This window comes from Microtus pennsylvanicus, chromosome 5 (assembly GCF_037038515.1).
Source record: "Microtus pennsylvanicus isolate mMicPen1 chromosome 5, mMicPen1.hap1, whole genome shotgun sequence".
Classification (NCBI taxonomy): domain Eukaryota; kingdom Metazoa; phylum Chordata; class Mammalia; order Rodentia; family Cricetidae; genus Microtus; species Microtus pennsylvanicus.
The window spans coordinates 90,295,043-90,320,762 of record NC_134583.1 but is presented as its reverse complement, the minus strand read 5'-3'; the positions used below and the strand labels follow the sequence as shown (position 1 = coordinate 90,320,762).

Here is a 25,720-nt window from a genome sequence, read left to right as displayed (position 1 = left end):
TAGATGTCAGAAGATGACATGGTGCCCCTTTGGAGCTCCCCTCTGGTCACTAAGGCCACTCAAAGGTTTGGACTCTGAGCTGGCAAAGGAGCTCAGTGCCAAATACTGCAGGATTCGGGCTTCTTCCCCTGCAGAGGCTGTTAACTGCCGTCGGAGGCTAGATTAGATGGGCATGGGAGAAGGCATGGTCTGAGCAGGAAGTTAGGGAGCTTGCTCGGCTCCAGCTTACCTCTCTTTGTGGGTTTGGATTTGGTTTCTTTGGGGAAAAGGAAGGGTCTGTTTTAAAAAAGAAAAAAGGAAGGAAACCTTACCGGGGGCTCTGACGGGGGAACGGACCTGAAGTAAGTTCAGCATGAATGTAAACCCTTGTGTTTTCTCTTCCAGCTATTCCGAGAAGTAAGAATAATGAAGGTTTTGAATCATCCTAACATAGGTGAGAAGTATTATCATCCCTCTCCCTCACCTCCCATTCTGGCCTGGAGGCTGTCAGACTCTACTTCTGAAGGCTCAGCTCACAGTGCAGCTGCCTCCTGGCCCTGTGGGCTGCCCTGAGTAATTTGGATGGTTCAAGAGGCCCTTAACATGTCTGGATACAGCAGATTTAGTGTGTGACTCCTAAGTCCCAACACAGCCTTTTCCCTTGCAGTTAAGTTATTTGAAGTGATCGAGACTGAGAAGACCCTCTACCTTGTCATGGAGTATGCCAGTGGTGGTAGGTCTGACGCATTACTCTCTGTTCCCACCACACCCTCCACTCCCACCCTACTCAGTGTACTCCACCATCTCACCTCTTGCAGGAGAGGTATTTGATTATCTGGTGGCCCACGGCAGGATGAAAGAAAAAGAAGCTCGAGCGAAATTCCGCCAGGTGGGTGTGTCTCCACCCTCAGCTGTAGGCCCAGCTCAGTCATTTCAGTCCTGGTTCAGCTCCTTCATAATAGCTTGGCCATGGGCAGGTTAATGAGTTCCCTCCTTCTGTGAAATGGGGCTGTGATGGTAAGAAATTGCCAAGCACACAGTGGGACTTCAGGCAGACTACTGATTACTTCTCTTACACATTTGATATTTTGGGGGTTTGGCACAGAAGAGGAGCTGCCTGAGCCATGGCCTTAGAAGAGGGTCCTTTGATCTCTGCTGATCCTCTTGGTAACTTCAAAATAGGTCATGGGTGACAGCCCTGCCAATCCCTGTGGCTCACTCTCAGACCCCCAAGCTAACCCTAATTCCTTCCTTTCAGATAGTGTCTGCTGTGCAGTACTGTCACCAGAAGTTTATTGTTCACAGAGATCTAAAGGTGAGGAGTGTGTGTACGTCTTCCTGTGTCTTCCTGTAGGTCTGACTGTTCTCCTTCAGTCAGGCTGAATATTCCAGAAACTTCCTAAAGACCTGAAAGTCTTTAAGAATGGCCTTGTACCTAGACTTAGGCTCCTACCACATCACTAAAAGCATAGAGTCTTTCTCCTTGCCAGCTCTCAGGTATGGCAGGAATACTCAAGGCTTTCCTAGTCCTTTGGACATCCTGGCGGCTGACCTAGGAAAAAGTGTAAATGTGATTGTGATACCACAGCTGCTCTGTAGACACACACACGTTATCTCTGTTACCAGACACTCACGTTTGCACTGCTTGTGAGTCTCTCCGTTGCTGAAAGAACTTGCAGGCATGACCACGAAACAGAGACCTACTCTGGAGCTTGTGTAGCTCTCAAGATCCCTAGGCCTCAGATCCCATCCTCACGCCTTCCTCCTGTCCAGCCTGTCTGTGCTGACTGACCCTGCCCTGAAGATAGAGAAAGATCTGAACTAGAGATGACTTTCTGGTGGCTCTCCCATTGCCCTCAGTCGTGCCTTATCCCAGTGCCTTAGGGTTCTCTCCATGGGGCTCTGATGCTCACCATCTTCCCTCTCAGGCAGAAAACCTACTCTTGGATGCTGATATGAACATCAAGATTGCAGACTTTGGCTTTAGCAACGAGTTCACCTTTGGGAACAAGCTGGATACTTTCTGTGGCAGTCCTCCTTATGCTGCCCCAGAACTCTTTCAGGGCAAAAAATACGATGGTCCTGAGGTGGATGTGTGGAGCCTGGGAGTCATCCTCTACACACTGGTCAGCGGGTCCCTGCCTTTCGATGGACAGAACCTCAAGGTGGAGTGAAGTGCAGCCTTAGATCCTTTCTGGTTTTGTCTCTTCTTGGCCTCTGGTCTTACCTCTATTCTTTCAGCAACTTTCTACTTGTCCACATTTTTCTCAAGCCAGAGCCTCAGAAAGGCTGAGAAAAGCAGTTCAGTGGTCTTCCCTGCTGGATAGAGTCACGTGCTTGTAATTTGAGCAGTGGAGAGGCTGGGGCAAGAAGATTCAGAATTTCATGCCAGCCTGGGCTGGAGAGTGAGTTCCAGGATAGCCAGGATTGTTTCACAGAGAAACCCTGTCGGGAGGGTAGGGGGTGGAAAGCAGCAAAAACAAAAAGGGGCTAGCAAGGTAGGTTGGTGGATAAAGTTTTATTCCCCAGGACATGCACAGTAGAGGAAGAAAACCTGACCTCCTCCAAGTTGTCCTTTGACCTCACTCACACTGTAGTGCACACATACCCCGTCAACAAAGTAAATGTTATTTTTATTTTAAAAAAGAAATGCAGTGTTTAAGCATAGGAATTAGAATCTTGATCCTGTCTGGAAGAGACAGTGTATGTCTACCCCTCTGAAGCACTCTAAGAGGTACATGGTGTATAGGGCTTGGTGGCCTCACGTGTGAGTTGCCATAACCCCAGGCTTTGCATCCTCTTTTTCAATGTCTGCTTATCTGGATCCTGGATGTAAGACTGTTCCCTTGGCCTGGGGGTGACATAAATTCTCTAACCACAGGAGCTACGAGAGCGGGTACTGAGGGGAAAATACCGTATTCCATTCTACATGTCCACGGACTGTGAAAACCTGCTTAAGAAATTTCTCATACTTAATCCTAGTAAGAGAGGCACTTTAGAGGTGAGCAGCAAGAATCCAGCTGGCCAAAAATCCTGGGGTTCCCAAGGAGACCACCATGCTGAGTTTCCTCCACCTCTTTACTTTGCCTTTCCCTCTCTTCCCAGCAAATTATGAAAGACCGGTGGATGAACGTGGGGCACGAGGACGATGAACTGAAGCCTTATGTGGAGCCACTCCCTGACTACAAGGACCCCCGGCGGACAGGTGAGGCTGTGCTGGCTGGGAGCTGGAGCCTGTCCATAGATGGAGACCAGCCTTAACTGTCCTCCTCTCCCCCAACCACCAGAGTTGATGGTGTCCATGGGTTACACACGGGAAGAGATCCAGGACTCACTGGTGGGCCAGAGGTACAATGAAGTGATGGCCACCTATCTGCTTCTGGGCTACAAGAGCTCTGAGGTGCGTGCTCTGTATTCTCGTGCCCTGACCTGCCGTTTGCACTGTAGGTGGCGCCCAGCCTTTAGCCTCATACCCTCTGCCTGATTAGCGTGAGGCCTCAGCCATGGTGTATAAGATCCTCGGTTAAAGAGCAGGAGGTGGCGCTAGGCCAAGCCTGGACTCTGAGGGATGAGTTGAGGTGGCTCATTTTGTTGATTAGAAAGGGCTGAGGTGGTCTGGATGGAAGTTCTGTGGAGGCCCATTATCTTGTCTCTCTGTCTGGAAGTGTCCATCTCTAGGTTTCTGTGTATATCCGTGTCTGTTTTACAGGAAGCTTCCCCAGTGTATGCCTCTTTCTGGATCTTGTATCTGGATATGTTTCTTTGTGTCACGTGTCTGTCTTGGCTCTGGAAGCTCTATGGTTGTTCTTTTGCTAGTTTAGGTTCTAAGTGCCCACCTATACTCACAGTTTCCTGCCCCGGTAGTGGTGGGGTCTCTCTTGGTTATAACTTTAACCTGGTTTAGAGATATTTCCATAGCACCTGGTATGAGTCCCAGGTTTCCCTGTGGGAAGGGATGGGTTTCTTAGTCTGAATGTGCCTGTGCTTGTGAGTGTGTGTCTCTGGATATGCAGATTTGAGTAGCCCTCTCTGAGGAATTGGTGTCTTTGTGGGACTTGTCCTGTCTATGTCAGAGCATGTGTGATGAAGGGCATCTGTCTGCATTAGTCATGTAAGATGAAGTCTGTGTGTTAGGGCAGGGTGGAACATGCAAACTTATCTATCTGGATGAATCTCCTCGGGACTTTCAGTCTCCTTTAAAGCTACGTTTTCTGTTCTTGCAGCTGGAAGGTGACACCATCACTTTGAAGCCCCGGCCCTCAGCTGATTTGAGCAACAGTAGTGCCCCATCTCCATCCCACAAGGTTCAGCGCAGTGTCTCTGCCAACCCAAAGCAGCGACGCTCCAGTGACCAGGGTATGTGCTTTTGGGAATCACATGGCAGGGACAGCTTTCTTCTGAGCCCCAGTAGGGTCTAAGGCTGTGGGGAACAGCTCCTTCATAATAGCTTGGCCATGGGCAGGTTAGTAACTTCCTCCACTAATGTGAAATGGGGCTGTGATGGTAAGAAACTACCGAGCACACAGCAGGACTTCAAGCAGACTACTTCTCTTACACATTTTACATTTTGCCCTGTAGCCGTCCCTGCCATTCCCACCTCGAATTCCTATTCTAAGAAGACTCAGAGTAACAATGCAGAAAATAAGCGGCCTGAGGAAGAGACAGGGCGGAAAGCCAGCAGCACCGCCAAAGTGCCTGCCAGCCCTCTGCCTGGCCTGGAGAGGAAGAAAACCACTCCTACCCCCTCCACAGTAAGCCACGAGCTACCATCCCCAGGCCCTCGTCTCCCTCTTGTCCTCTGGGCTTCCTTGGTGCAGCCTGGCCCTTGGCTGTACCTGAGCTTACTGTAGAAAGTAAGCTACAGAGCAGCTTGGGGCAGGGGCATCCAGTAGTCCTGGGAAACAGCATTGGCTCCTGTGAGACAGCTCTTGCCCTCCATTCCTCACAGAACAGCGTCCTCTCCACCAGCACAAACCGAAGCAGGAACTCCCCACTTTTGGACAGGGCCAGCCTTGGCCAGTCCTCTATCCAGAATGGTAAAGACAGGTGAGTACCTGGATTGTCTGCCGTGGTGTTGGGGCCACTTCTCACAGTGGCAAAGATACCTGTCAGTAGCATCATCTTCTGCTCTCCAGAGCAGTGTCCCTGGAGTCGTGTTCTGGCCCTGTCCAGTCTAGCCATCCGCCTTCCCTGCTCCATGCCGTCCTTCCTCCTGTCCTCTGCTCTTTGACATTTGCCAAGCATAGGTTATCACATGAGCTCGTCAGTCATCCTGCTTCTTGACCACGCCAAGCCTAGAATTGTCCATCTGTCTAGGTACCTATGACTTTGTGTTTGGGACCCTGACTGAGGGACTCCCCAGTGAGAGCTTTACTGTGGCCTTAGAAACACAGTTCCCCACCTTGCTTGGCGCATTACATTTCTGTTTCCACGTCTTTTGAGTTTAATGAAAGTTTCTCCTCAACAGCATCCTGTCCTTTGTATAAAGGGAAAATCATTGTTCTCACATTTCCTAGAAGGCCAGTGTGGCCTCAATATGGTGGCCCTCCTCTCAGTTTTCCCTCACTTGGTTTTCTCTTCCCAGGCTCTGGCCCTCCTAGCTGTTTACTCACCTTGCCCTCCTTCAGTGACTGGTCCTTAGCTCTCACTCCCTGGAACCACTCCCTGGGCCTGACCTGCATCCGCCAAGGCTACAGCTCTGACCCTGGCCCTGCCCTTGCTTCCTAACCCAGGCTCTTATCTCACCCTTAATCCGGGCCTCTCCGCTGCTTTTGTCTCCTAGCCTAACCATGCCAGGGTCCCGGGCCTCCACGGCTTCTGCTTCTGCCGCAGTCTCTGCGGCCCGGCCCCGCCAGCACCAGAAATCCATGTCTGCCTCCGTACACCCCAACAAGGCCTCTGGGTTGCCCCCCACGGAGAGTAACTGTGAGGTGCCTCGGCCCAGGCAAGTGTGCTGGGGTGGCTAATGCACTTGTCCCTGGCCTGTCTCACCCTTGCCCTACAGTATCTTCCCACCTAGGGGGACCTGCTGCATTTTTGTCATCTTAGCTACAAGAAATTGCTCTGTGCCCTACACCTAGGAAACAGAGGACACAGATGACAGCAATGCCCTCCTCCTTCAGCTCCCTCAGAACAGGAGTGCAGGAAGCTGTCTAGAAGCTCCAGAGGGAAGGCTTTTTGTTCTGTTCTGAACGGACAGTCAGCTCTTGAGGGTTCTCGTTGTCCCCTTGCAGGTCCAGGGCCAACTCTCTCCAGCCTATACTGCTTGTATACATGGGTCCTCCTTGTCTCCCCTCCCTCCTCCCCAGACCATCTCACTACTGTCCTCAATGGTCAGTCCTCTCCTTCTGTGTCCTCCGTGATGGCTGCTTCTGCCCTAGCATTCCCCATCCCCATCCCAGGGCCTGCATGTGCTCAGCACTGGTGGCTCCCTATACCTGACATATGCCTTTGCCCCTACCTCTTTTCCCATAGCACAGCCCCCCAGCGTGTCCCTGTCGCCTCCCCCTCCGCCCACAACATCAGCAGCAGTGGTGGAGCCCCAGACCGAACTAATTTCCCCCGGGGTGTGTCCAGTCGAAGCACCTTCCATGCTGGGCAGCTCCGACAGGTGCGGGACCAGCAGAATCTGCCCTACGGTGTGACCCCAGCCTCTCCCTCTGGCCATAGCCAGGGCCGGCGGGGGGCCTCTGGCAGCATCTTCAGCAAGTTCACCTCCAAGTTTGTCCGCAGGTGAGGGGCTGGGACCAGGCTTTCCCACTTGCATGGGGGTTGGTGGTGGGGACAACAGAGCTGGGGTTGGGGCCTTAGCAGGACTGAGAAATAGAGTTGTTCTCAACATCGTCGGCACCTAGACTCATCCTCTTAGGCCTTTCCCCAGCTCTTCTCAGGCACCCCTCATTTGATGGCCCCAAGCAGATGGGCGATGCCGCCTCCTCTCTAGAGGAGTGTGAACTCAGATGCTAAAATAAAAGCCCCCTCTTCTCTCCTGGGTTCCCATGGAAACTTATATTTGGTGACGCAGCTGCAAAGTCATGAGGCATGAGCTAGGCTGGGTTGACGAGATTTTCCTAGTCTATTCTTGCCCCCTTTGACCTCCTTCCCCTGTTCGCCCTCCCCCAGGTAGATTGTGTCTGGCTCTAACAATGTTCTTCTGCCCCGGGGCTTCCCAGGCAAACCCCAGAAATCAAATGGCTGCTGAGGCTGCCGTGGCCTCTCCCGCAGCACCAGGGTTCCAGTACCTTCCTAGCCTAGACCCAGGTGGGGAATCTCTTCATGAAGTGGCTCAGCCTTGGGATCTCCTAGGGATACTTTGTCCCTATTCAGCCCTGAAGTCTAAACTGTTCAGAACCAGAGAGGCTTTTTGAGAGCAGACCTACCCCACCTGCTGCTTGTCCCTTCACCCATCCAAGCCGCCAGACACAGGTGAGGCTGCAGGGGCCAACAGACCTGAAGTCCAGGACTCTAGTCTCGCTGAGCGGCTCTTCTAAAACTCGGGAGGCCCTTGAACCTGAAAAGCCCACTCCCACCTGCTTATCCACATACCGTCTTGTTGGTTTTTTGTTTTTTGTTTGTTTGTTTGATTGGGTTTTCTTTTTATTTCTTTTTTTATTTTGTCTTTTTTTGTTTGTTTTTTTTTTAGAAATCTGTCTTTCAGGTTTGCCAGAAGGTAGGCGTTGAGCCCGCTCTGTATGTGTGTATGTTTGTCTGTCTGTGTCTTTGTCCTGCCTCTGCCTCTGTCACTAACTCCCCTGTTGGCTGATGCTTCCTGTCTCTCTGCTGACCTTGTATATGTGGACCTCCTGTCTGCTATCTTAAAGGGATGAAGACTTCTCTGGTGGGGTCTCACCCCTAAGCCGACCTTCCTGCCCCTTCACACTGGCAGGACTTAGAATACATGTTCTCCTGAGAAGACATTTTGGGTCCCTCAGAGCAAATGACTTTGCAAGTGAGGGGCCTCCCTTGATCTGCAGGCACATGTCCTCGAAGAGAAGAGACCTCAGGGACTCTCCCTTTAAGATTGTGTCCTCATCCCTACCCAGGTTTGGGTCGCACTGGGCTCCCTTTCTGGCCCTTCCCTGTTGTTTGCATGTGCTGCAAGAAACCTTCACGGGGTTGAGGTGCATCTGCAATGATGTCTTATTTGGGGGTGTCCTGGACTTGCTGAACCTCAGGGCTGTGACTTGTCTCCCCTGGACTATGGCATGACAGGACTTTGGAGGTACTACAGGGACATTAAGGGTCCCTTGGCTAGCCTGACTCCTCCAGGCCCCAGAAGCTTTGGCCTCATAGATGTAGTCGAGCGCCCCCTTCTGGTGAACACTGCAGAACTGACCCAGCCCACCCTGGCACCGCATCTGGGCTCTTACGCTGCTCTCCTCTGGGCTGTTTCCTCCAGATGTCGCCTGAGCCTGCCAAAGAGCCAAGAGCTGGATATTCTCAGGCAGGGGTCATTCTGCCGCCAGGCCCTGGTGGAACAGCAGGAGGCCCACACCTTGCTCCTGCATCTCCCTTCCTGGGACAGAGCCTGGCTTGTTCAGCCTTGGCCATGTCCTCTGCAGGCGTAGGTACGCCAGGTACTGAGCTGCAGACTGAGGGCCAGATTGGGAGCTCTGGATTTTCCTGGCAGGTGCCTTGGCTCCTCAGATGAGAGAGAGATGGGCCAGATGGGATCTTGAGACATCCCTATCACCCAGCCCACCCCAGCTCACTACATGGCTGGCAGGACCTGCCCCATAGGGGCCTGGAGAGAGCGGACAGAGCCCCATCCTTGGCACTCGGGCCCTGCTCACAGTGTGCTCGTTGGCATCTGTGTCTTGTGTCTTCTTGCTCCTTTTACATGTGCTGCTGCTGCTGCTGCTCTCTCCTTCTTGTCCCTCCTCTCCCTACAGCCCCCAGAATCCCAGGTCCGGGTACTCATCTTCCTGGCAGGAGCTGGAGAAGCCGCTCAGCGGGGCCAGACCTCTTTCTCACCTCCCTAGGGCCCTGCCCAGCCCTTGCCTTGTGTGAGCAACCAGCCTGGCAGCCAGCAGTAGGGGAGCTAGCAGCACAGTGGTCTTGCCCACTGGACCCCAGACACCTATCCAGGTGTCTACTTATCAACTCCGGGTTTTGACACAGTGACCTCTAAGAGGCTTTCACAGTCCCTCTTTCAAGACAAGACAGTATGGCCTTCACCTCCGTCTTCATTCTGACACCCTGGTTATTGGCACAGAAATTTATTCCCAGCCCCCATGCGAGTAGCAATCTTGAGCCTGGCTGTGGGCTGGATGGGGAGCTACTGATGCTGGGCTGTGCTCTGGGTACAATGTGCCTGCACAGCCACACCCTCCTCCCCCAGAGCTAGGGCTCCTTCCACCAGCACAGATCTCTGGGAATGTTGGGAGGGACAGCCCCCCGCTGGGGCTCCCTGTCAGAAAGGGGCAGTCAAGCTGCCAGTGTGAGGCACTGCCAAGCCATCCGTGTTGGTCTGTAGATGGCTGGCAAGTAGCTTTTGGGTTTGGGTCCTGCCCACCCACTGGTGGCCTGTCCCCAGACCCAGCCTCACCTGGGTCTGCAGGGTGGAAGGAGCGAGAGATCCCAGACTAAACTCTCCCTCGCTCTGTTTTTTGAGGAACCTGAATGAACCTGAAAGCAAAGACCGAGTGGAGCCGCTCAGGTGAGAGGGTCGGAGCCAGCACTATTGGCCCCGCCCAGGCCACCGGGCTTGCCACAGCATCCTGCTCCTCTTCCTCCTGCCACTGGCTTGCTCTCTCTCCCTCTCTCTCTCTCTCTCTCTGGAGATTTTGCCCTGCCTCCCTCTTGGGGCTCCCTTTCCTAGGAGAATTTCCCTTTCCCACGCCTACCCGCAGTGGCTCTGGGCCTTGCTCAGGTCCTAGTGCATTCTGGAACCAGAACCCTGGCAGGGCAGGGACACTCCAGGTTCCTACCCTTCCTGGCCTTGCTGCTCAGCCTCATCATCCTCATGGAGGACAGTCTGCTTGGTGCTGCTCAGTGCCCTTGTTTCCTGCCTGATTCCCTAAAGAAAAGAACCAGTAACAGCATGGACCTGTCACCCTACCCCAGCTGGCCTCTTCTCACCCTCCATCCTGAGAGACAAGAGCCAGAGGCCTCCCATGTCTTATGTGCCTCTCCAGGACAAGGGACTGGCTGCTCCCTCTTCCAGCTGTTGCTGCGCTCCTTCCTGCTTTCCTCTCTGGCCTCAGGGTCTGTCTGCCAGGGTGGCTCTCTCATGGGTGGGATGTCTCAGCCCCCATCTTACACCTCCCTCTACCCTGTCCACAGACCTCACGTGGTAGGCGGTGGAGGCAATGACAAGGAAAAGGAAGAATTTCGGGAGGCCAAGCCTCGTTCCCTGCGCTTCACCTGGAGCATGAAGACCACGAGCTCTATGGAGCCCAATGAGATGATGCGGGAAATCCGCAAGGTGCTGGACGCCAACAGCTGCCAAAGCGAGCTGCACGAGCGATACATGCTGCTGTGCATGCATGGCACCCCAGGCCACGAGAACTTTGTGCAGTGGGAGATGGAGGTGTGCAAACTGCCCCGGCTGTCTCTCAACGGTGTTCGGTTTAAGCGGATATCGGGCACCTCCATGGCCTTCAAAAACATTGCCTCCAAAATAGCCAATGAGCTGAAGCTTTAACAGGCTGTTAGGAGGGGGGCAGCAGAGACCCACCAGTGGACTTGGCTGCTTGGCCAACCCTGCAATCCCCAGGGAGAAACTGCAGGATGAGTTGGTGTGTCTCCCCTGCTGGCACTTGTCCCCTTCCAGGCTCTTCTCAGTTTTTTCTTCCATGTTTGTGGGGGATGGGAAATGGTTCTTCCTCCCTCACATTCACCCCTGCCCAGAAGTCCCTCCTTCCCCTCTTCCCCTACAGGAGGCAAAGGAAGGGGAAGGTGGGGGGGGGGCAGGGCTCCCCCTCGGTACTGCGGTTGCACAGAGTATTTCGCCTAAACCAAGAAAATTTTTATTACCAAAAAGAAAAAAAGGAAAAAAAAAAACTCCCAGCGGCCACCTTTCCTCCCTGCCCCATTGGGACAGTCAAGACTGGATCTGTGGGGTTCCTGGGAGGGTGGCTTAGGGCTGGAACACTCTCAGGCAAGAGTGGTGGAGTTCCCTGGCAGGCCCTCCGCCAGGCCCACTTTGGGCTTCTCCCCTCTCCCCACTTCTTTCCCCTCCAAGCGACCCACCAGAGGTGGCCTTCCCCGCCCCCGGGCCCTTGGGCTACAGGCCTTTACACTGGGGCCGGGTGGGGGTACTGCACAGCCTTGGCGAGGGCGGGCGGTGGGACCCTGGTCCCCTCCATACCATGTCCTCTGCTCACCTTCCCCAGAGCTGGGCATTTCCTTCCATGAGCTGCTGTGGGGATATTTGTTCCCCTCCTCAGAAGTCTGTGCCATCCTCTCCCACCTTTCCGGCGGAAGGCGGGGCTGACCCCAGTACTGGGGGAGGGGTGGGGGTTGGGTCGTGGACTCTCAGCCCCCAGGGGGCTGCTTGGGAGCGGGGACACAGCCTTCTCCGTTCCGGGCGTGTTTGTCTGAAAGCACAGCCCCTCACCACCACCACCCCACTGCTTCCCCTTCCTTGGCATTAATCTGGGCACCGTTCTCTTCCTTCAGCCTTGCCTTTTCTTCCTGGCGCTGCCGCCCCTCCTCTCAGGAGACTGCCCAGGGCCTCCATGGCTGCCTGGCGGAAGGCTGGATTGGGCGGCAGGTCCAGGAGCCTCTGTCCTTCATAGGGTGGGGCGAAGTGACTCGTGCTTGCTAACCTCCAAGGCCAGTGTGTGACTGGGTGGCTCTAGGCGCTTGGCTGGTGGTGGCCACTGCATCCCTTAATTTATTTCTCTGCTGTTTCAGTTCTTGAGAAATTGGGGGAGTCTTACAGAGGCTGCCTCTGCCCTCACCTGAGTTGTACATTTTTTTTGTGATGGGTTTTATTTTTTATTTTATTATTTTTTTGATTTACAATGACTCCGCCCCTAGCCTGTGTCGTGTCACCCCCACCGGTTCATCACCCTGGCTCCCAGACCAGGCCAGACTCAGCCACATGTTGAGTCCTTGGGTTCCAGGAAGGGACCTTGCCAACCTCAACCCTCCAGCCCCGTGCTCCACTGGCTATGGCTCAGACCAAGGGCTCCTCCTCCCCCCTCTTGCCCTATGGAACAGCCCGGGTGCTCCAAGGGGGCCAGGAGGGCATGGCTTGGCTCCCAGCGACTGGGGTGGGGGCCAGGGCACCCAGGCAAGGTGGCCCCTCCCTGCCTAGCCCCCTCTTCCCTTACCCTGCACTTAGTTTCTCCTCTGGATCAAACACGTAATAAAGAGAATGTTTGGAATCTGAGCTGCCTCCTGTTTCTTCTCCCTGTTGGGCGGGGACTCACTGCTCCCCTGGGCAAGATGTGGCCTTGCAGAATTGCTTACTGTCTAGGTCCTGGGGGGGAGGCCAGTGCTAGGTGGCCAGCCCCCTTCCACCCACACAAAGACATAAAGACTCATACATTAAGAGGTTGCATTTATTTTTTTAAAAATGTTGAAAAATAAACCCATGTCTGTGTAAGTCCCCAACCCTCCTTTCTCCAAGCTTCTTGGGGGTGGACAAAGCGGGCCCCCTACAGCTGCTCAGTATTCTTCCCACCAGGTCCCTGCGTCACCACCCCAATCCCCTCCCCAGTGCACCTGACTTATTGCTAAAAGAAGGGAAAGGTGAATGAGGCCAGCTAACACCCCAACTGTCCTCTCGCCCATCCCCCATGCTAAAGTCACTACCCCCACACAAAGGGTAGCCCAGAGGCCAAGCCCTCGGCAGGCAGGCAGGCAGGCAAGGAGGCAGCCATTCCAGTCACAGCCAGGAAGCAGAGTTCCTGCAGGCCCTGAGCTCTAGCCCCTGGCTGGGGGTTGACAAGCTCAGCTGCCAAGAACACATGCAGAACCCACAGGTCCAAGCTGTGCCAACTGGCAGCTCTGGGTCTTTGAAAGACCTGGCAAAAGCCCTAGTCCCTTCTGTCCTTAAGTGATGCTAGAGATATCCAGCCAAGGGTTCAGGAGCCTCTGGGCAGTGAAGGATCCAGGGCTCAAACTGAGGGTGCAGGGGGCTCCAAGGGGGCTCCAATCAGGGTAGGTGGAGGCTGAGGACCAGGGCGGGCACTGTGGCGAGAGGCAGCCAGGGCAGGGCGGATGAGAGGTGGTGGGGGCTGGTTGGGGGCCAGCCGGGGCTGCAGGAAGCGGCCCTGTTGCAAGGGAGGTGGCTGGCGGAGCAATGTGGGAGCTGTGGGCAGAGGTGGCCTCAGCAGTGGAGGTGGCTGGGAAAGTGAGGTGGGTGGTGGAGGTGGGGGTGGTGCAGGGGGTACTGATCGGGGTACTGATGTTGAGACAGATGTAATCTGGACCTGAGGGGGAGAGAAAAGGGTGAGGAGGCTGCTCCTGGACATGCTCAGCAGCCCTAGACTCACCTGTCCTCTGAAGACAACCCCCTGCCTCTCACCTCATCATCTTCTTCTAGGGCTGGGGCCGGCACAGGAGCCCCTCGCCTGGCCTCTTCCATAGGGACTGGAGCTGCAGGGGCCCCATCCTGTTCAGCCTCCCATTCCTGCAGCACCTCCTCCAGGTTGAAGCGGCGACGGTAGCTCACAAAGAAGGTCTTCACTTGGGTCAGTGTCTTGTTCCCAATCACCTCTGCAATAGCCCCAAAGTCTTTGCCATATCTACGGATAGCTGCAAGGGTCAAAAAGGGCAGCAAACTGTAAATGCCCCTCAGAACTATTTATTTCCCCTCTACTTCAGCTCCTGAAAAGGTAAGAGAGGTCTCTAAGGTTCTCAATTCTTGCCATGGCATGACCCACCTTGTACAGCCAGAAGTTGTTCATCTGTGGTCCAGCGGGAATTGAACTTGGTATTCGCCTGAAAAGCAAGAATATAAATAATCATTATACTAAAAATATATAAAGGGAGGGAGGAAATAGAGAGATAAATGGTCAGTGGTTAAGAGCACTGGCGCTCCAGCAGAGGAACCTATGGTCAGTTCCCAGCACTATCTGGAACTCCAGCTCTAGGGTATCTGGCGCCCTCTTCTGGCTTCCACGGTCAGCAGGGACACATTTACAAAGACAGTAGACACACACATGAAAAGAAATAATCTTTCAAAATGCCAGGATTTGGGAGGCAGAAACAGTCAGATCTCTGAGTTCAAGGCTAGCCTGGTCTACACAGAGAAACCCTGTCTCAAAAAGCCAAAACTAAGTAATGAATTAAAATACGTATGTGGGGGCTGGTTAGAAGCCTCGGGGTGTAGGCTTCTGCCTCCATGAATTAAAATACATATGGGGGCTGGTTAGAAGCCTCAGGGTGTAGGCTTCTGCCTCCGTGGCTGACGACCTGAGTGTGACCCCAGGATCCACAACAGGAAAGGAAATGACTCCTGCAGATTATCCTCCGACCCCCTCACATGCACTGTGGGGTCCGCCCTGTCCGACTCCACCCACCCAAGTCAATATGAAAAGGGTTTTGTAAAAATACTGCCTCCTCCTCATTTCTGTTCTCCTCTAGGGAAAAGCCCCTTTTGCACCCAAATAAACATAACAGCCTTACCTCAGGGGGGCGGAGAGGGTCAATGCCACCCTCCAGTGCTTGGCGGAGGCTGCTATTGGTCTGCTTCATGCTCTGAACCTACAGAGGCCAAGGAGAAAGGACCATGGAACTGTGCATGCCGGGAGGCCAACACCGCCCCCGCCCCTGCCCCAGCCCTCCCCTCCACAGAGCACTGAGAGCTCTACCGTCCCAACCCACTCCTTCAAAATCTTAGGACACTGACGATTTGCTCATGTTGGAGGTTTTTTGTTTTGTTTTGTTTTTTTTGAGGGAACCACAGCCCAGTCTGACCTCAAACTTGCTATAGAGTTGAGACTGGCCTTGAACTCTTAATTCTCCTACCTCTCCCTCCCGAGTGCTGGGACTACTGGTGCTCGCCACAGCACTCATCTTTCTTACTTGAGAACAAGTCTTGGGGCTTGCTAGGAAGTCGAGGGGCAAAACAGACAGGTGGAAGTGCTCGCCACGAAACCTGATGACCTGAGTCTGATTCCCAGAACTCACAAAGGTAGCAGAGAACCATGTGAGCACATGGCACCGCGCCCACACTCGTATCGTCTACACATACGTACATGCAGCTTGCACTTCCTAAAAGGTGCTTGCCACCAATCCTGACCTGAGTTTGATTCCCAGGTCCTACCTAGTAGAGCCCACTCCACAAGTTGTCTGCCCTCCACTATGGCATGTGTGAGCCCCTGCCCACACACAAAATAATAAAATAAAGCCGGCGGCGCAGGCCTTTAATCCCAGCACTTGGGAGGCAGAGGCAGGCGGATCTCTTTGAGTTCAAGGCCAGCCTGGTCTATAAGAGCTAGTTCCAGGACAGGAACCAAAAACTACGAGAAACCCTGTCTCGAAAAATCAAAAATAAATAAATAAATAAATAAGCAAAATAAACGGGGTAAGGCCTCACCTCACATACCCCAGATAGCCTCAACTTCACTCTGTAGCCAAGGACAGCCACCTGCCTATGTCTAAGGCCTAAAAGAGCTTGAGAGTAAGTAGCTCAGCTGGTACTGCTTGCCCAGTGTGCATGATCCCCAACACTTCATAAACAGGACATGATGATACATGCCTGTAATCCCAGAACTGGGGGTGGGGGAGTGGAGGCTGGAGAGTCAGAAACTCAAGGTTATCCTCTATTACAGAGCTAGTTTGAGATTAGTCTAGAATACATGAGACCCTGTTCCCCACTCCTCCCAAAAAAGACCAGGGAGCTGCCCAGACAGGCAGGTAAAAGTGCTTGCCACAAAGCCCAACAACCTAAGCTTGCTCCCCGAACTCACGTCAAGGTAGAAACAACTACATGAACACCAAGGCACACATGCCCATGCACCTACCATACACACGTGAACACCTGTGCACGCACGTGCGCGCGTACACACACACCAGAAAGGAATGTCAAGCTACCCTGAGTCCCTGACGGTGGCAGAGAGTCAAGCTTAGCACTAGCACCATCTCCCTTACACCTCAGCTGCCCCAACACAGGTCTCGGGAGCTGATGATCCCCTCTGCATGGCCCCCTTTCCTTGGGCCCCCACCTGGCGCTTAAGAGAGATGAGCTGTGAGTCGAGACCTCGGAGTGTGAGGTTAGCGAGGTCTGGGCTTCCCGACACCGCTGTGAGGCCTTCAGGACTCAGGTACATGCCCTTGGGTGGACGTCTCCGAGTTCGAAGTGGGTGGTGGCGGTACTGAGATACCTGAACCTCCTTCTTCCCAGGACCAGGCCGTGCATTCAGAGGTCGAGATGGCAGAGGCTGAAGGGAAATAAAGAACACTGTGTACTTCTGAGGCCAAGTTGAGGGGTAGGCAGGGCAGAGCAGCTAGGAGCCTTACCTCGCGCTTGGGGTCTCCAGGATCTGGCTCTCCCTCACTCACAGTCCCTCGTCCCTCTTCAAGCTCATCACTGCTGACACAGGGCCAGGGAGGAAATGAGGCGAGGCCCAACCCAAAATATTGTCAGCCCCCTGCCCCCTACCAGCAACCCCCACCCCCACCTGTCTTCTTTGTCCTTGCGGCCACCCAGCCGCCTGGCCTGCCTGTCCATCACACTAGTTCGACTTCGGGTCTTCTTCCAAGAGTAGTAATACTTCACCAGGCTGGGAATCAGCTTGTCAGGTAGCTGGGGAAGCAAGGCCAGAAACAGGAGTCCACCTGAGACTCTGGCCCCAGGGAAGCTGTTTCTGACTGAAGGGCTGAGGAGCACTCAATGGACCATGGGCATAGACTTACCATCTGCTGGATCCGCTGGAAGCACTTGCCATGAAATCCAAAGGCCTGTTCAAACAGCACCTTGTCCTCGACTGTCCACTCGTCAGGGAAGGGGGTGAAGTTGGCTAGATCAGCCAGCGACTTCTCCACGTCGTGTTTATGCCACAGAAGCATGCCGAGTGCCTGGCCCAGGACAGGGGCAGCTCAGGCTCTGCCACCCCGGTGCTGCTCTACCCTGTCCCACTCCCATCCCTCAGGACCTCCAGCCCACCTGCTCAATGTTGTAGCCATGCTTCTCCTTGGCCATGGCAATGTACTTGTCAACTGCAGGGGGAAGGAGTGGGGTCACAGAGGGTAAGCCCCTCAAAGCAAGGGCCTCTTGTCAGCCTATAGCCCCTTTCTATTGCCCAGGCTGATCTCAAGCTCCTAGGCTGTGCTCCTACCAGACTTCCATGTAGGTGGGACTAACAGCCCACTTCTAAGGCAGGGCTGCAGCCCTGCTCCCAAGATTGGGCCTGACTGGGGCACACCCCACTCACGTTTGGCGTCTGATACACAGTGGTTGGGGGACCACACCAACATCCCCTTCAGCTCCTTGTTGCTATAGCGCGCGGGGCTCTCTGAAAGGCAGAAGAGAGAATTAGCCTTGTGGCATTCACAGGGACAGGAGACCACTGAGCAACACAGTCAAGCTGGGAGGTGAGGCCCAGAAGGGAAGGAGGAGCAGAGACCCAGACAGGAAGGCAGAGCAGGAAAAGTAACAGTGCCACGGGGCCACCCACCCCGCCCACCGCCTGTCCCTCAAGCAGGAGCCAGCCAAGAGTTCCCAGGTGGGGCTGCAGGCCAAGCCATCAGCCTCCACCCCTCCCTCCATGTCTGTCCTGCCACTCACCAGGCTTGCACTCCGGAATTACTGCTTGGTAATTGGTTCCAACACGGATCATGCTGTCTGTGGAGCCAGGGGAGGCAGTCAAGACTCCAGGGAAGTGGGGGGAGGATATGGCGGGGGAGGTGGCTGATTTGGAGTTCTTCTTTCTGGCCACTCAGGGCCCCCACCACCCAGGAAACTCACTTTTCCCTGGTAGTCCCCCCCCACCCCAGCTACCCTCCGAGACAGAGGGGACTGGGAGAGAGACCCTGCCTAGTCATGGCCATGGGGGGAGGGGGTTAAGAGGACAGTTTTAAAGGCCAGGCCAGAGCAAAGTGCTTTGTTCTGGCTGGGGGGTGGAGGCTTGGAGGGTTGCCCCTAGACCTGGACCTCATCCTTGCAGGGAGCCCTGGGCTCCTCCCCACCACATGAGCTTCACAGCTCCGCATGGAGGTAGGTGTCTTTCCAGCCCCTGGCCCAATCAGACCTCAGTCCCCTGCAAGGTGGCAAGAAATAAGGGACCCAATCCATCCAAATGAGGCACCCTATAAGCTCCCTCAGCAACGGAGGGCAAAGGGGAGGTGGGTGGGCAGCGGCCCAGGCTGTGGATTCCCGGTGCCGGTAGCCCCAAGCATGAGAAAGCAAAGGCTGCAATTCAGGAGCGGCAGAAACCATCTGTGGTTTGCAACTCTCCCCCTCCCCATCTTCCGTGTCTCCTCCCCGGACCAGCGCGCCTTTAACCCTAGGCCACCGGGCTCACCGTGCGAGTGCTCCTCCTCGCTGCTGTCATCCTCCGAGTGCGGCTGTCCGCCGTTGGGTGCCGTCTTGGCCCGACTTCGGGACAGGATCCCGGAGCCCGCACTGGGCTTCTCCATCACCGAGGGCATTACCCCGCCCGGCTGCCCCGGGGGGGCGCGGGAGCCTTTGGAGAGCGTCGGAGCTTGCCGCGCTTGCCTCGAGTGCCGCGCCCGACCCGACCTGGAGAGGTCGCCACTGAGGCTATGAGAAGCGGGAGGTCAGCGTGGCTAGGGTCCGAGAGGTCGGGGCCCCGGAGGGCTGCCCTAGAGCTGCGACCCCCACGGGCGAGGAGAGGACAGCAGAAAAGTTTATGAAGAAGTGGGGGTACGTGGGGGACGATGCGGCCGGGGGCACACTTGCTCCGTGCGCCCTTCGGGGTTGGGGCTCCCCCGGGAGGAGTCGGGGCGCGCTGCCCTCGGGGAGCCCCGGAGCCGCGCCGCGCGCCTGCCCACGCCGTTCGGCCGGCGAGGGCTGCCGCGCAGTGGCCGCCGCTGCGGGCTCCGCGCCCCTCGGATATGCCGAGGATGCCCAGTCCCCACTGGTGGGATCCTGCCCGTCCGGACCCCACGACAGCCACTCCAGCCCGCGGGGGCCCCGGCGGCGGGACGGCGCGCACGGCGTGCGGCGCTGGAGCAGAGTTGCCGGGAGGCGGGCGCAGCGCAGCCGCGGGCGCCGCCTCGCACCCTCCCCGGCGCGCTCCTCGCCCCGCCGCGCTCGCGCTACCGCCGCTCACTCGCCCGCTCTCCGCCGCCGCTCGCTCCTCGCGCACACAATGAAGCTGCTGGCAGGGAAGTAGTGCCGGCTGCGGCCTCAGCACCCCTCCCCCAGTCGATGCCTCCGCCAGCTGAACATCTGGCCCTGGGGTGGGAGGGAGGGCCCGGGGGGCGGGGCCTAGGGCCGGGGCTAGACCTCCAGGGGGTGGGGTCAGGACCAGGATGGGGCGCGCGTACCCCCCCAGGGAGCGCCCCTCGCGTCTTTGAGCTCTCTGATTTGGCCCTTGTGGGGTAGACCTCAGTGTCCCCCAGGAGAAGCCCCGGGGTCAGCCCCACCCACAAGCACACCGGCTCCACACACTAGTGGGCTCCGATTACTGTGGTCTGCCCCGGGGGCCCAGAGGCCGCCTGTCCGCCCGCCCGGGTGGAGCCCAGCTTTTCCTTCCATTTCTCTTCCTGCCAAGGAACTCCCTGCCCCCCCTTCCGCAGGGGGACCCCCCCTTCATGCGCCCTTGGGGGCCAAAGCGGATGGGAGGCCGGACAGGCGCGAGATGAATTTCTCCAAGAGCTACTGGGCCAGAACCTGACTTCTGCGGGATCTGTGGGTCCCCAGGGGTCACCCTAGTGTCTCTTAACTGCTGCAGTCTGCACCCCAAATCAGTGGTACTAAAGAGGAATGGACATGAAAGCTACAGGGCAAGGTCTGGGCTGAAGGGGGCAAATTCCCCACTGGATTCACTGTCACCCCAGCTGGAAGCAGCATCCCCCCTCCCCCCGGACAGGCACGGGCAGAGTGACAGACAGGGAAGCCGGTTGGGAGGCACAGACGGAGTTGGGGGAGGGGGTGGGCAGAGACTTTCAAAGCCAGACCCAGCCACCCTGCCAGGCACACAAAGAGCCAGCGCACTCACCGGCAGCAGCTCGAAGCCTGCGAGCTGCGCCCGTGCCCGTCCCCGCCGCCTGGGGCACGTGCTGCAACGCACACAGGCCTAAGCCCCCGCCCGCCGCCCCTCCCACGGGGAGCCCCGGACTCCTTGGACACGCCTCTATCCAGGCACACCCCGCTATGCCCAGATCGAGCCGAGCCTGCACTCGCACCCTCCTCTCCCTTCCCTTCCTTGGCCACTCTGTAATCAGATTCCTAAATTTAGAAGCAGCCCTGGCCCCAACCGGGGATCCCCGCCCCCATCCACTGGCTGTGGCCGACCGGCCGGGGTCCTGCGGTCAGGCCACGACCTGGCTGGGGCGTCCTGTTCCTGGGGGTTCCTTGCCCTCGGCTGGCAGAGGCAGACATTACCCCACCCGACTTTAGCACTATCGGGCCACATAGAGCCACCCAGTCAGCGGCCACGTTGCCCGCCACACCTCGGGACAGAGTTATAGGACCTTTTTCCTCCCCTTAAATCATGAGCTGGGCATCAAGCCCCAGGATGGGGAGATCTGGGACAAAGAGAAAATGAATGAAGCAGAGGCTGTCTGACCTGAAAGGGTCTGTTCCAAGAAGCAAAGTGACTTCTGGTGAAGCCTAGAAACCAGTGGCAGGGGGCTATACCTGTCCCAAGCTACCCTTAGGGAGGTGTTCCTATTTCTATGCCTTTGCCTAGCTGGTGACCGCTGTGCACAGCACACTCTGCTATGATGGCAGATTCCTTGCTTATGGCGACCATTAGTCAAGACTTCCCTTGGGTCCCCATCCTCCACTTGTCTCCTTCCATTCTAGAACCTAGGCTCCTAGGCCAAGATTTTGTCCTACCCCAGGCCTCAAACCTCAAGCTTAGTTCTTGTCTCCTTCCACCAGGGCTGCCCCACGGGCCTTAGCACAAGGCCTAGCGAGGATCCCAAGCCACTGGCTTCCCTTCTGTCCTATAGTCACTTCTCCCATACGCTAGGACCCAACTCTGTTCTCATTCATCCCTGAAGCCAGCCTGGACCCCCTCCCACCCACTCCACCACACACACCAAAGGAAGATCCTACTCTGGGGTGGGGGCAGGGCAGGGAGGTTTTATTATTATTTTGAGGTAAGGGAGCTGTCTGGAAGCCCTGATGTCGTGAGCCTTCTGCCAAGGAGGTAAGACACAACACAGTGGGGGCATCAGAAGAGTTTAGGGACAACTGTGGGGGCCACAGGGCGCAGAGAGGTGGCTGGTTCCAAGTGATCAATTTCAGCCCCAAGCTGCAAGGGTTCAGGGGAGGGGCAAGGCCCCACCCCTCCCACCTGCTGCAGCCGCCCCCTCCCCAGCTGGCCCCCTCTTTTGTGCGAAGGCACACAAAGGACAAGGGGCCCTGGCCGGTCTGGCCATCTGCTCCTAGCAGCCTGGAGGCTCTTAAAGAGACAGCACCCCCTCCCTGCAGCCCTAGGGCTGTGGGGTGTGGCTATGCCACAGGACTCAGTCCCCACGGTACCCCAGGTCCCACCCACCTTTCTCTAGTTCCCCAAGTCCTAAGGTCAGGAATCTTCTTCCCTCAGATGTGGGGTGCAGAGGTGCCACGTGGCCAGGAATATGGGATGTGATAAGGGAAAGAGGCAGCCAGGGGCCAGCCCCTCCTCTCATGCAGCCTGAGGAAGCACAGACGCAAGCTGCTAGAACGAGTCCCTCACCTCCCTGAGGCCACCTGCAAGCTTGGCGAGAGAGCGCAGGTCTCCCGGGAATGCTCTCCCGCCATTTTGACGGATGAGCTTCCACTCTTGGCCCTCAGGGAGGGAAGGCGAACACGACAGCGCCCTGCCTTCTTCTCAGGGATGCAAGCCAGGGCACAGGCTGCCTCACAGCAAGCCCAAGCCCACAGTCAGGCACATTTGTCCCCTGAGCAGTCCTGCTGAGAGAACTAGGGCCCAGCTTGGCCCCATACAGGCTTCTGCCTGAGGCTTGCCTCCCTTGCCTAGGCCCTGAAAGACTCCTGGGCCCTCAGATCCCCCAGGAAAGCCTGCTTTGGCCCAGCCAGCCCAGAACTCATTAATTTACCACTTGGTTCACAGACACAAACGTGCTTGATAGCTTGGGTCATTGTGTTCAAGGCTGTGTTCTTAGAGCCTAGCATACAGCAGGCGCTCAGCGTTGGCTGGAGGGAAGAATAGGCAACAGAAGCCCACAGTCTTTTCCCTTAGCTGGGCTCCTGTGTGCTAGACCTGCTGGGCATCTTGCCTCCTCCCTCTTCAAGGTGAGGCAGAGGGACAGGGTTGAACAGGGATGCTGGGAAAGGAAAGGAAGGGTGACCTTGGGTGAGCCACCGGGCCTCCCCTCCTCTCAAAGGCGGGGGCAGCTCCAGCCAATCCCTAATCTGCCAGCCCTGCCAGACAGACTGGGACTGTCCGGGGCAGAGGCTGGAGGCTGGCTGCTGTGGTGTGGTGCCTGGGACCCTCGCCAGGCCCTCAGTGGCCACAGCCAAGGGGCTAAACTTGGGGAGGAAGGCAGCCTACAGTGGAGGAAGGAGGGCGGCAGGACCCAGGCAGAAACCTGGTTGAGCAACGGGGGAGGGGGGAGACTTCTCCCCTTCCGACTAGGACCTAGGACGAGGTGGGTAGGAGAGGTATCCTATGGGAGGAGTCCAGGGAGTTCTTCCTAGCCCCTTCAATGCTGCTCAGACAGGAATGCCTCCTTCAGAGCCCTCTGTGTCCCCTAGGGACCTTCTGGCTTACTGGGGACCCAGGATGCTTCCTCTCCATCTCTGAGCCCTAGTAGTGATCACCACTCTCTGCAGCAACACCCATCCCACCCCCACTGTGCAAAAAAAAAAAAAATGCTGAGAGGTTTGGCACCACCTCTGCTCAGAGGCTAAAGGAGGCTCTGGGCCAAGCAGAAGTAGCTATGAAGTCTGAGAGGTGGACCCCAGCTTCCTGGCCCCCGGGGCCAGGGAGATCTGATACCTCGAGCCTAGCGTCTGCAGAGCTAGGAGGAAAGGGTTTAAATGGTCTTCGTTGACAGGAAAGCGGCAGGGACCTCCCAGAGCACAAGAGGCAGCTTCCAGCTCCTGGAAGCTTCTTGGGTTCCAGAAGCTTTGAGGAGTGGATGCCCCTCACCCTCACCTGGGCAACAGATGCGCCCTCTGGCGGCGGCAGTCCAGACCAGAGGAGACCCACGTTGACCAGGGCATGAGTGACCTCCCAAGGAGGCTGAGCCTGGCACCAAGAGGAACAAAGCTCCTGGACTGGTTATCTGGCCTTTGGTGCCTACCCACCTACCCTGGGTCATGGGAGTCACAGAAGCTCAGATCCATCCGCAGTAAGCCCCACCTCAGAGCTGCCGAGACTCTCTCAGAGTGGAACACACTAGACAAGAGCAAGCCAGAGAACTCCAATCCAGGGTGACTCCAGTTCTCCTTCTTGCTTGCCATGTGGCCGTATGTGAGTGACTTGCCCTCTCTGACCCTCTTCTCCTCCACTCGTAAAAGGGAATAATTTTCACCTCATCAATTATTAAGAGGATCCAATAACGTCTCAGGTGGAATGCAGCAAGCACATCCCTCTATACTGGTTTCCTTGTGGTTTAGCATCCAGCTAACCCAGCACCCCCATAGGCCTTAGCTTACTGCTGCACGAGGCAGCCCATACCCTGTGGACCAGCTTAAGGCCATCACCACTGGTCTACTGGATCCACAGAAGGACTCCAGGGTTAGACCTTTGTCCAAGAAGCTCCTCTGACATCAGACAACCTGCAGCTTCCCTTCAGACTTTTTTTTTTTTTTTTTTTGGTTTTTTTCGAGACAGGGTTTCTCTGTGGCTTTGGAGCCTGTCCTGGAACTAGCTCTTGTAGACCAGGCTGGTCTCGAACTCACAGAGATCCGCCTACCTCTGCCTCCCGAGTGCTGGGATTAAAGGCGTGCGCCACCATCGCCCGGCCCCTTCAGACTTAACCAACAACCTAGGTCCCTGCCTATCTGACACTATCACTCCCTGATAAATGTGGAGCTGGAGACAGTGTCTTCCTTCAGGGCCCACTCCTGCTCAATAAACCCCCATGGTTCCCTATTGTCTTCGTGCAAATCTTGCCCAGCCTGGTACTTGGAGGGGCTTTCTAGCCCTGCCTTGTCCAATCAAACAGGTCTGTTCACCATCCCCAGAGCCTTACCTGGAGCCCCAGGTACCTTACCCACCCTGCACACACCAACCTGGCCCATCCATCCATGTGCCCCAGGGGCAGCCCCTCCAATCGACTGCCAAAGGATGTATTCTGCTCTGCCTCTCACTCCCAAGGCCCGCTCTGCCTAGCCTCACCCCAGCCAAACCCTCTTCACCTCTCTCTCCAGCCTCCTTTATTATAGCTTCCCTTTCCAGCTAAAGCTACCACTGTCCCCGTCCCCCAGGCAGGGCTTCCGGAAGGGGTTCTTCGTGGTTCACACACGCCTATCCTCGCCCTCACCTCCCACTCACTCCCCAGTCCAAGCAGTGCCACCCCACAGAGGCTATTGCCAAGGTCACCAGTAGTGTGGTTATCTCTAAATGCCAAAGACATTGGGCAGGGTGGTCATTCTGCCCTGGGCACACTGGACACCAGTCTCCAAAGCCTTACTGGTTAGTCCTTGGGACTCTGAGTCCCTCAACTCCCCAGGCTCCAACGCTACCGTCTAGGCTATGAGCAGCCCCAGCACTATCCCCCACCCAGCCCTCTGCCCAGGGCAAAACTGACCATGAAGTATTTGCCACGAGCTGTCTGCCATCCCTCTCCCCTCCAGGTTCTCACTCTCCAGCACTGCTGTTGATGCCCCTTCCCCACTTTCCAGCCTCCCTGCCTCTTTTCCCTCTTCTAATCTTCCACACATCCCATTTCTATTTCTTTTTTGTTTTATGAGTATTTTGGCTGCGTGTTTGTCTGTGCACCATATGTATGCAGTGCTCTCAGGAGGCCAGAAGATGGCCTCAGTTCCCCTAGGGCTGGAGTTACAGTCGGTTGTGAACCCACGTATGGGTACTGGGAAGGGAACTCAGATGCTCTGCAAGAGTGGCCTGGCCTCCAAACCACTAAGCCGTCTTTCTATACTCTCTTAACCTGGCTACTATTTCACAGCTGAATGATCTTCCTAAAATGTAGCCTGATTAAGTGAGTCCCCTGCTTCTCATTATCCTGTCCAAAAAACAAAAGAGTAAGCTGGCTCAATGGGTAAAGGAGTGTGCAACCAAGTCTGGAGACCTAAGTTCAGGCTTCAGGGGACCCAAAAACAAAAACAAAACAAACAAAAGAAAAAACAACGAAACAAAACAAAGAACGCTGAGTCTAGCAAATTGTCCTCAGGTCCCCACAATCTCAGTGTGGCACAAACACACACACGCACACACCAAAAAAGAGTGTCCTGTGGATTTCTGTTTGGTTGTTTGTCAATTTAGCACAAGCTGTTGTCATCTAGGTTAGGAAGAGGGAACCTCAACAGAGGAAATGCCTCCGTTATATTGACCTGTAGGCATGTCAATATGTGGGGGGCATTTTCTTGATTAATGATTGAGAGCTCAATCACTGTGGATGGTATCACCCCTGGGCTGGTTGTCCTGGGTGGCATAAAAAGCAGGCTGAGTGCCGGGCGGTGGTGGTGCACACCTTTAATCCCAGCACTCGGGAGGCAGAGGCAGGAGGATCT

At 55.9% G+C, this 25,720-nt stretch overlaps 2 protein-coding genes across 11 annotated transcripts in view; one reads left to right on the top strand and one right to left on the bottom strand.

Annotated features, from left to right (window-relative positions):
- The window catches only part of Mark2 (microtubule affinity regulating kinase 2), a 63,255-nt gene extending 50,936 nt beyond the window's left edge, over nucleotides 1–12,319 (top strand). For 4 of the 10 annotated variants that reach the window (XM_075973372.1, XM_075973370.1, XM_075973371.1 and 1 more), the window contains exons 4-19: nucleotides 385–433; nucleotides 647–712; nucleotides 798–868; nucleotides 1,238–1,294; nucleotides 1,908–2,144; nucleotides 2,861–2,980; nucleotides 3,085–3,184; nucleotides 3,267–3,379; nucleotides 4,203–4,335; nucleotides 4,558–4,730; nucleotides 4,928–5,025; nucleotides 5,762–5,923; nucleotides 6,454–6,711; nucleotides 7,622–7,648; nucleotides 9,593–9,637; nucleotides 10,264–12,319. In XM_075973372.1, the coding sequence (XP_075829487.1) occupies nucleotides 385–433; nucleotides 647–712; nucleotides 798–868; nucleotides 1,238–1,294; nucleotides 1,908–2,144; nucleotides 2,861–2,980; nucleotides 3,085–3,184; nucleotides 3,267–3,379; nucleotides 4,203–4,335; nucleotides 4,558–4,730; nucleotides 4,928–5,025; nucleotides 5,762–5,923; nucleotides 6,454–6,711; nucleotides 7,622–7,648; nucleotides 9,593–9,637; nucleotides 10,264–10,624 (2,070 nt within the window). In that variant the 3' untranslated portion in view covers nucleotides 10,625–12,319. The other 6 variants (XM_075973374.1, XM_075973369.1, XM_075973373.1 and 3 more) reach the window with 5 other exon arrangements.
- Nucleotides 12,320–12,474: 155 nt separating this feature from the next.
- Rcor2 (REST corepressor 2) lies at nucleotides 12,475–20,120 on the bottom strand. Its single transcript, XM_075973368.1, has 13 exons — nucleotides 20,064–20,120; nucleotides 18,402–18,640; nucleotides 17,666–17,722; nucleotides 17,313–17,393; nucleotides 17,045–17,097; nucleotides 16,795–16,956; nucleotides 16,560–16,684; nucleotides 16,399–16,468; nucleotides 16,104–16,319; nucleotides 14,563–14,640; nucleotides 13,818–13,875; nucleotides 13,460–13,689; nucleotides 12,475–13,364 (listed from the first exon to the last, which is right to left on the bottom strand). The coding sequence occupies exons 2-13, from the start codon at nucleotides 18,526–18,528 to the stop codon at nucleotides 13,050–13,052; spliced, it is 1,572 nt and encodes a 523-aa protein (XP_075829483.1). The 5' UTR covers nucleotides 18,529–18,640; nucleotides 20,064–20,120; the 3' UTR covers nucleotides 12,475–13,049.
- Between the last annotated feature and the right edge of the window lie 5,600 nt (nucleotides 20,121–25,720).

What these genes read in the sequence shown, in the direction of transcription:
- Rcor2 (XM_075973368.1), bottom strand. Translation starts at nt 18,528, where the DNA reads ATGCCCTCGGTGATGGAGAAGCCCAGTGCGGGCTCCGGGATCCTGTCC. An exon ending in CGAGGAGGAGCACTCGCACG is followed by an intron (nt 17,723 to 18,401) that starts GTGAGCCCGGTG and finishes CTGGCTCCACAG; the next exon opens with ACAGCATGATCCGTGTTGGA. An exon ending in ACCCTCTCCGCCCCCCTGAG is followed by an intron (nt 13,876 to 14,562) that starts GTAAGGCTGTTA and finishes CTTGCTTTTCAG; the next exon opens with GCGAATACCAAGTTCAATTC.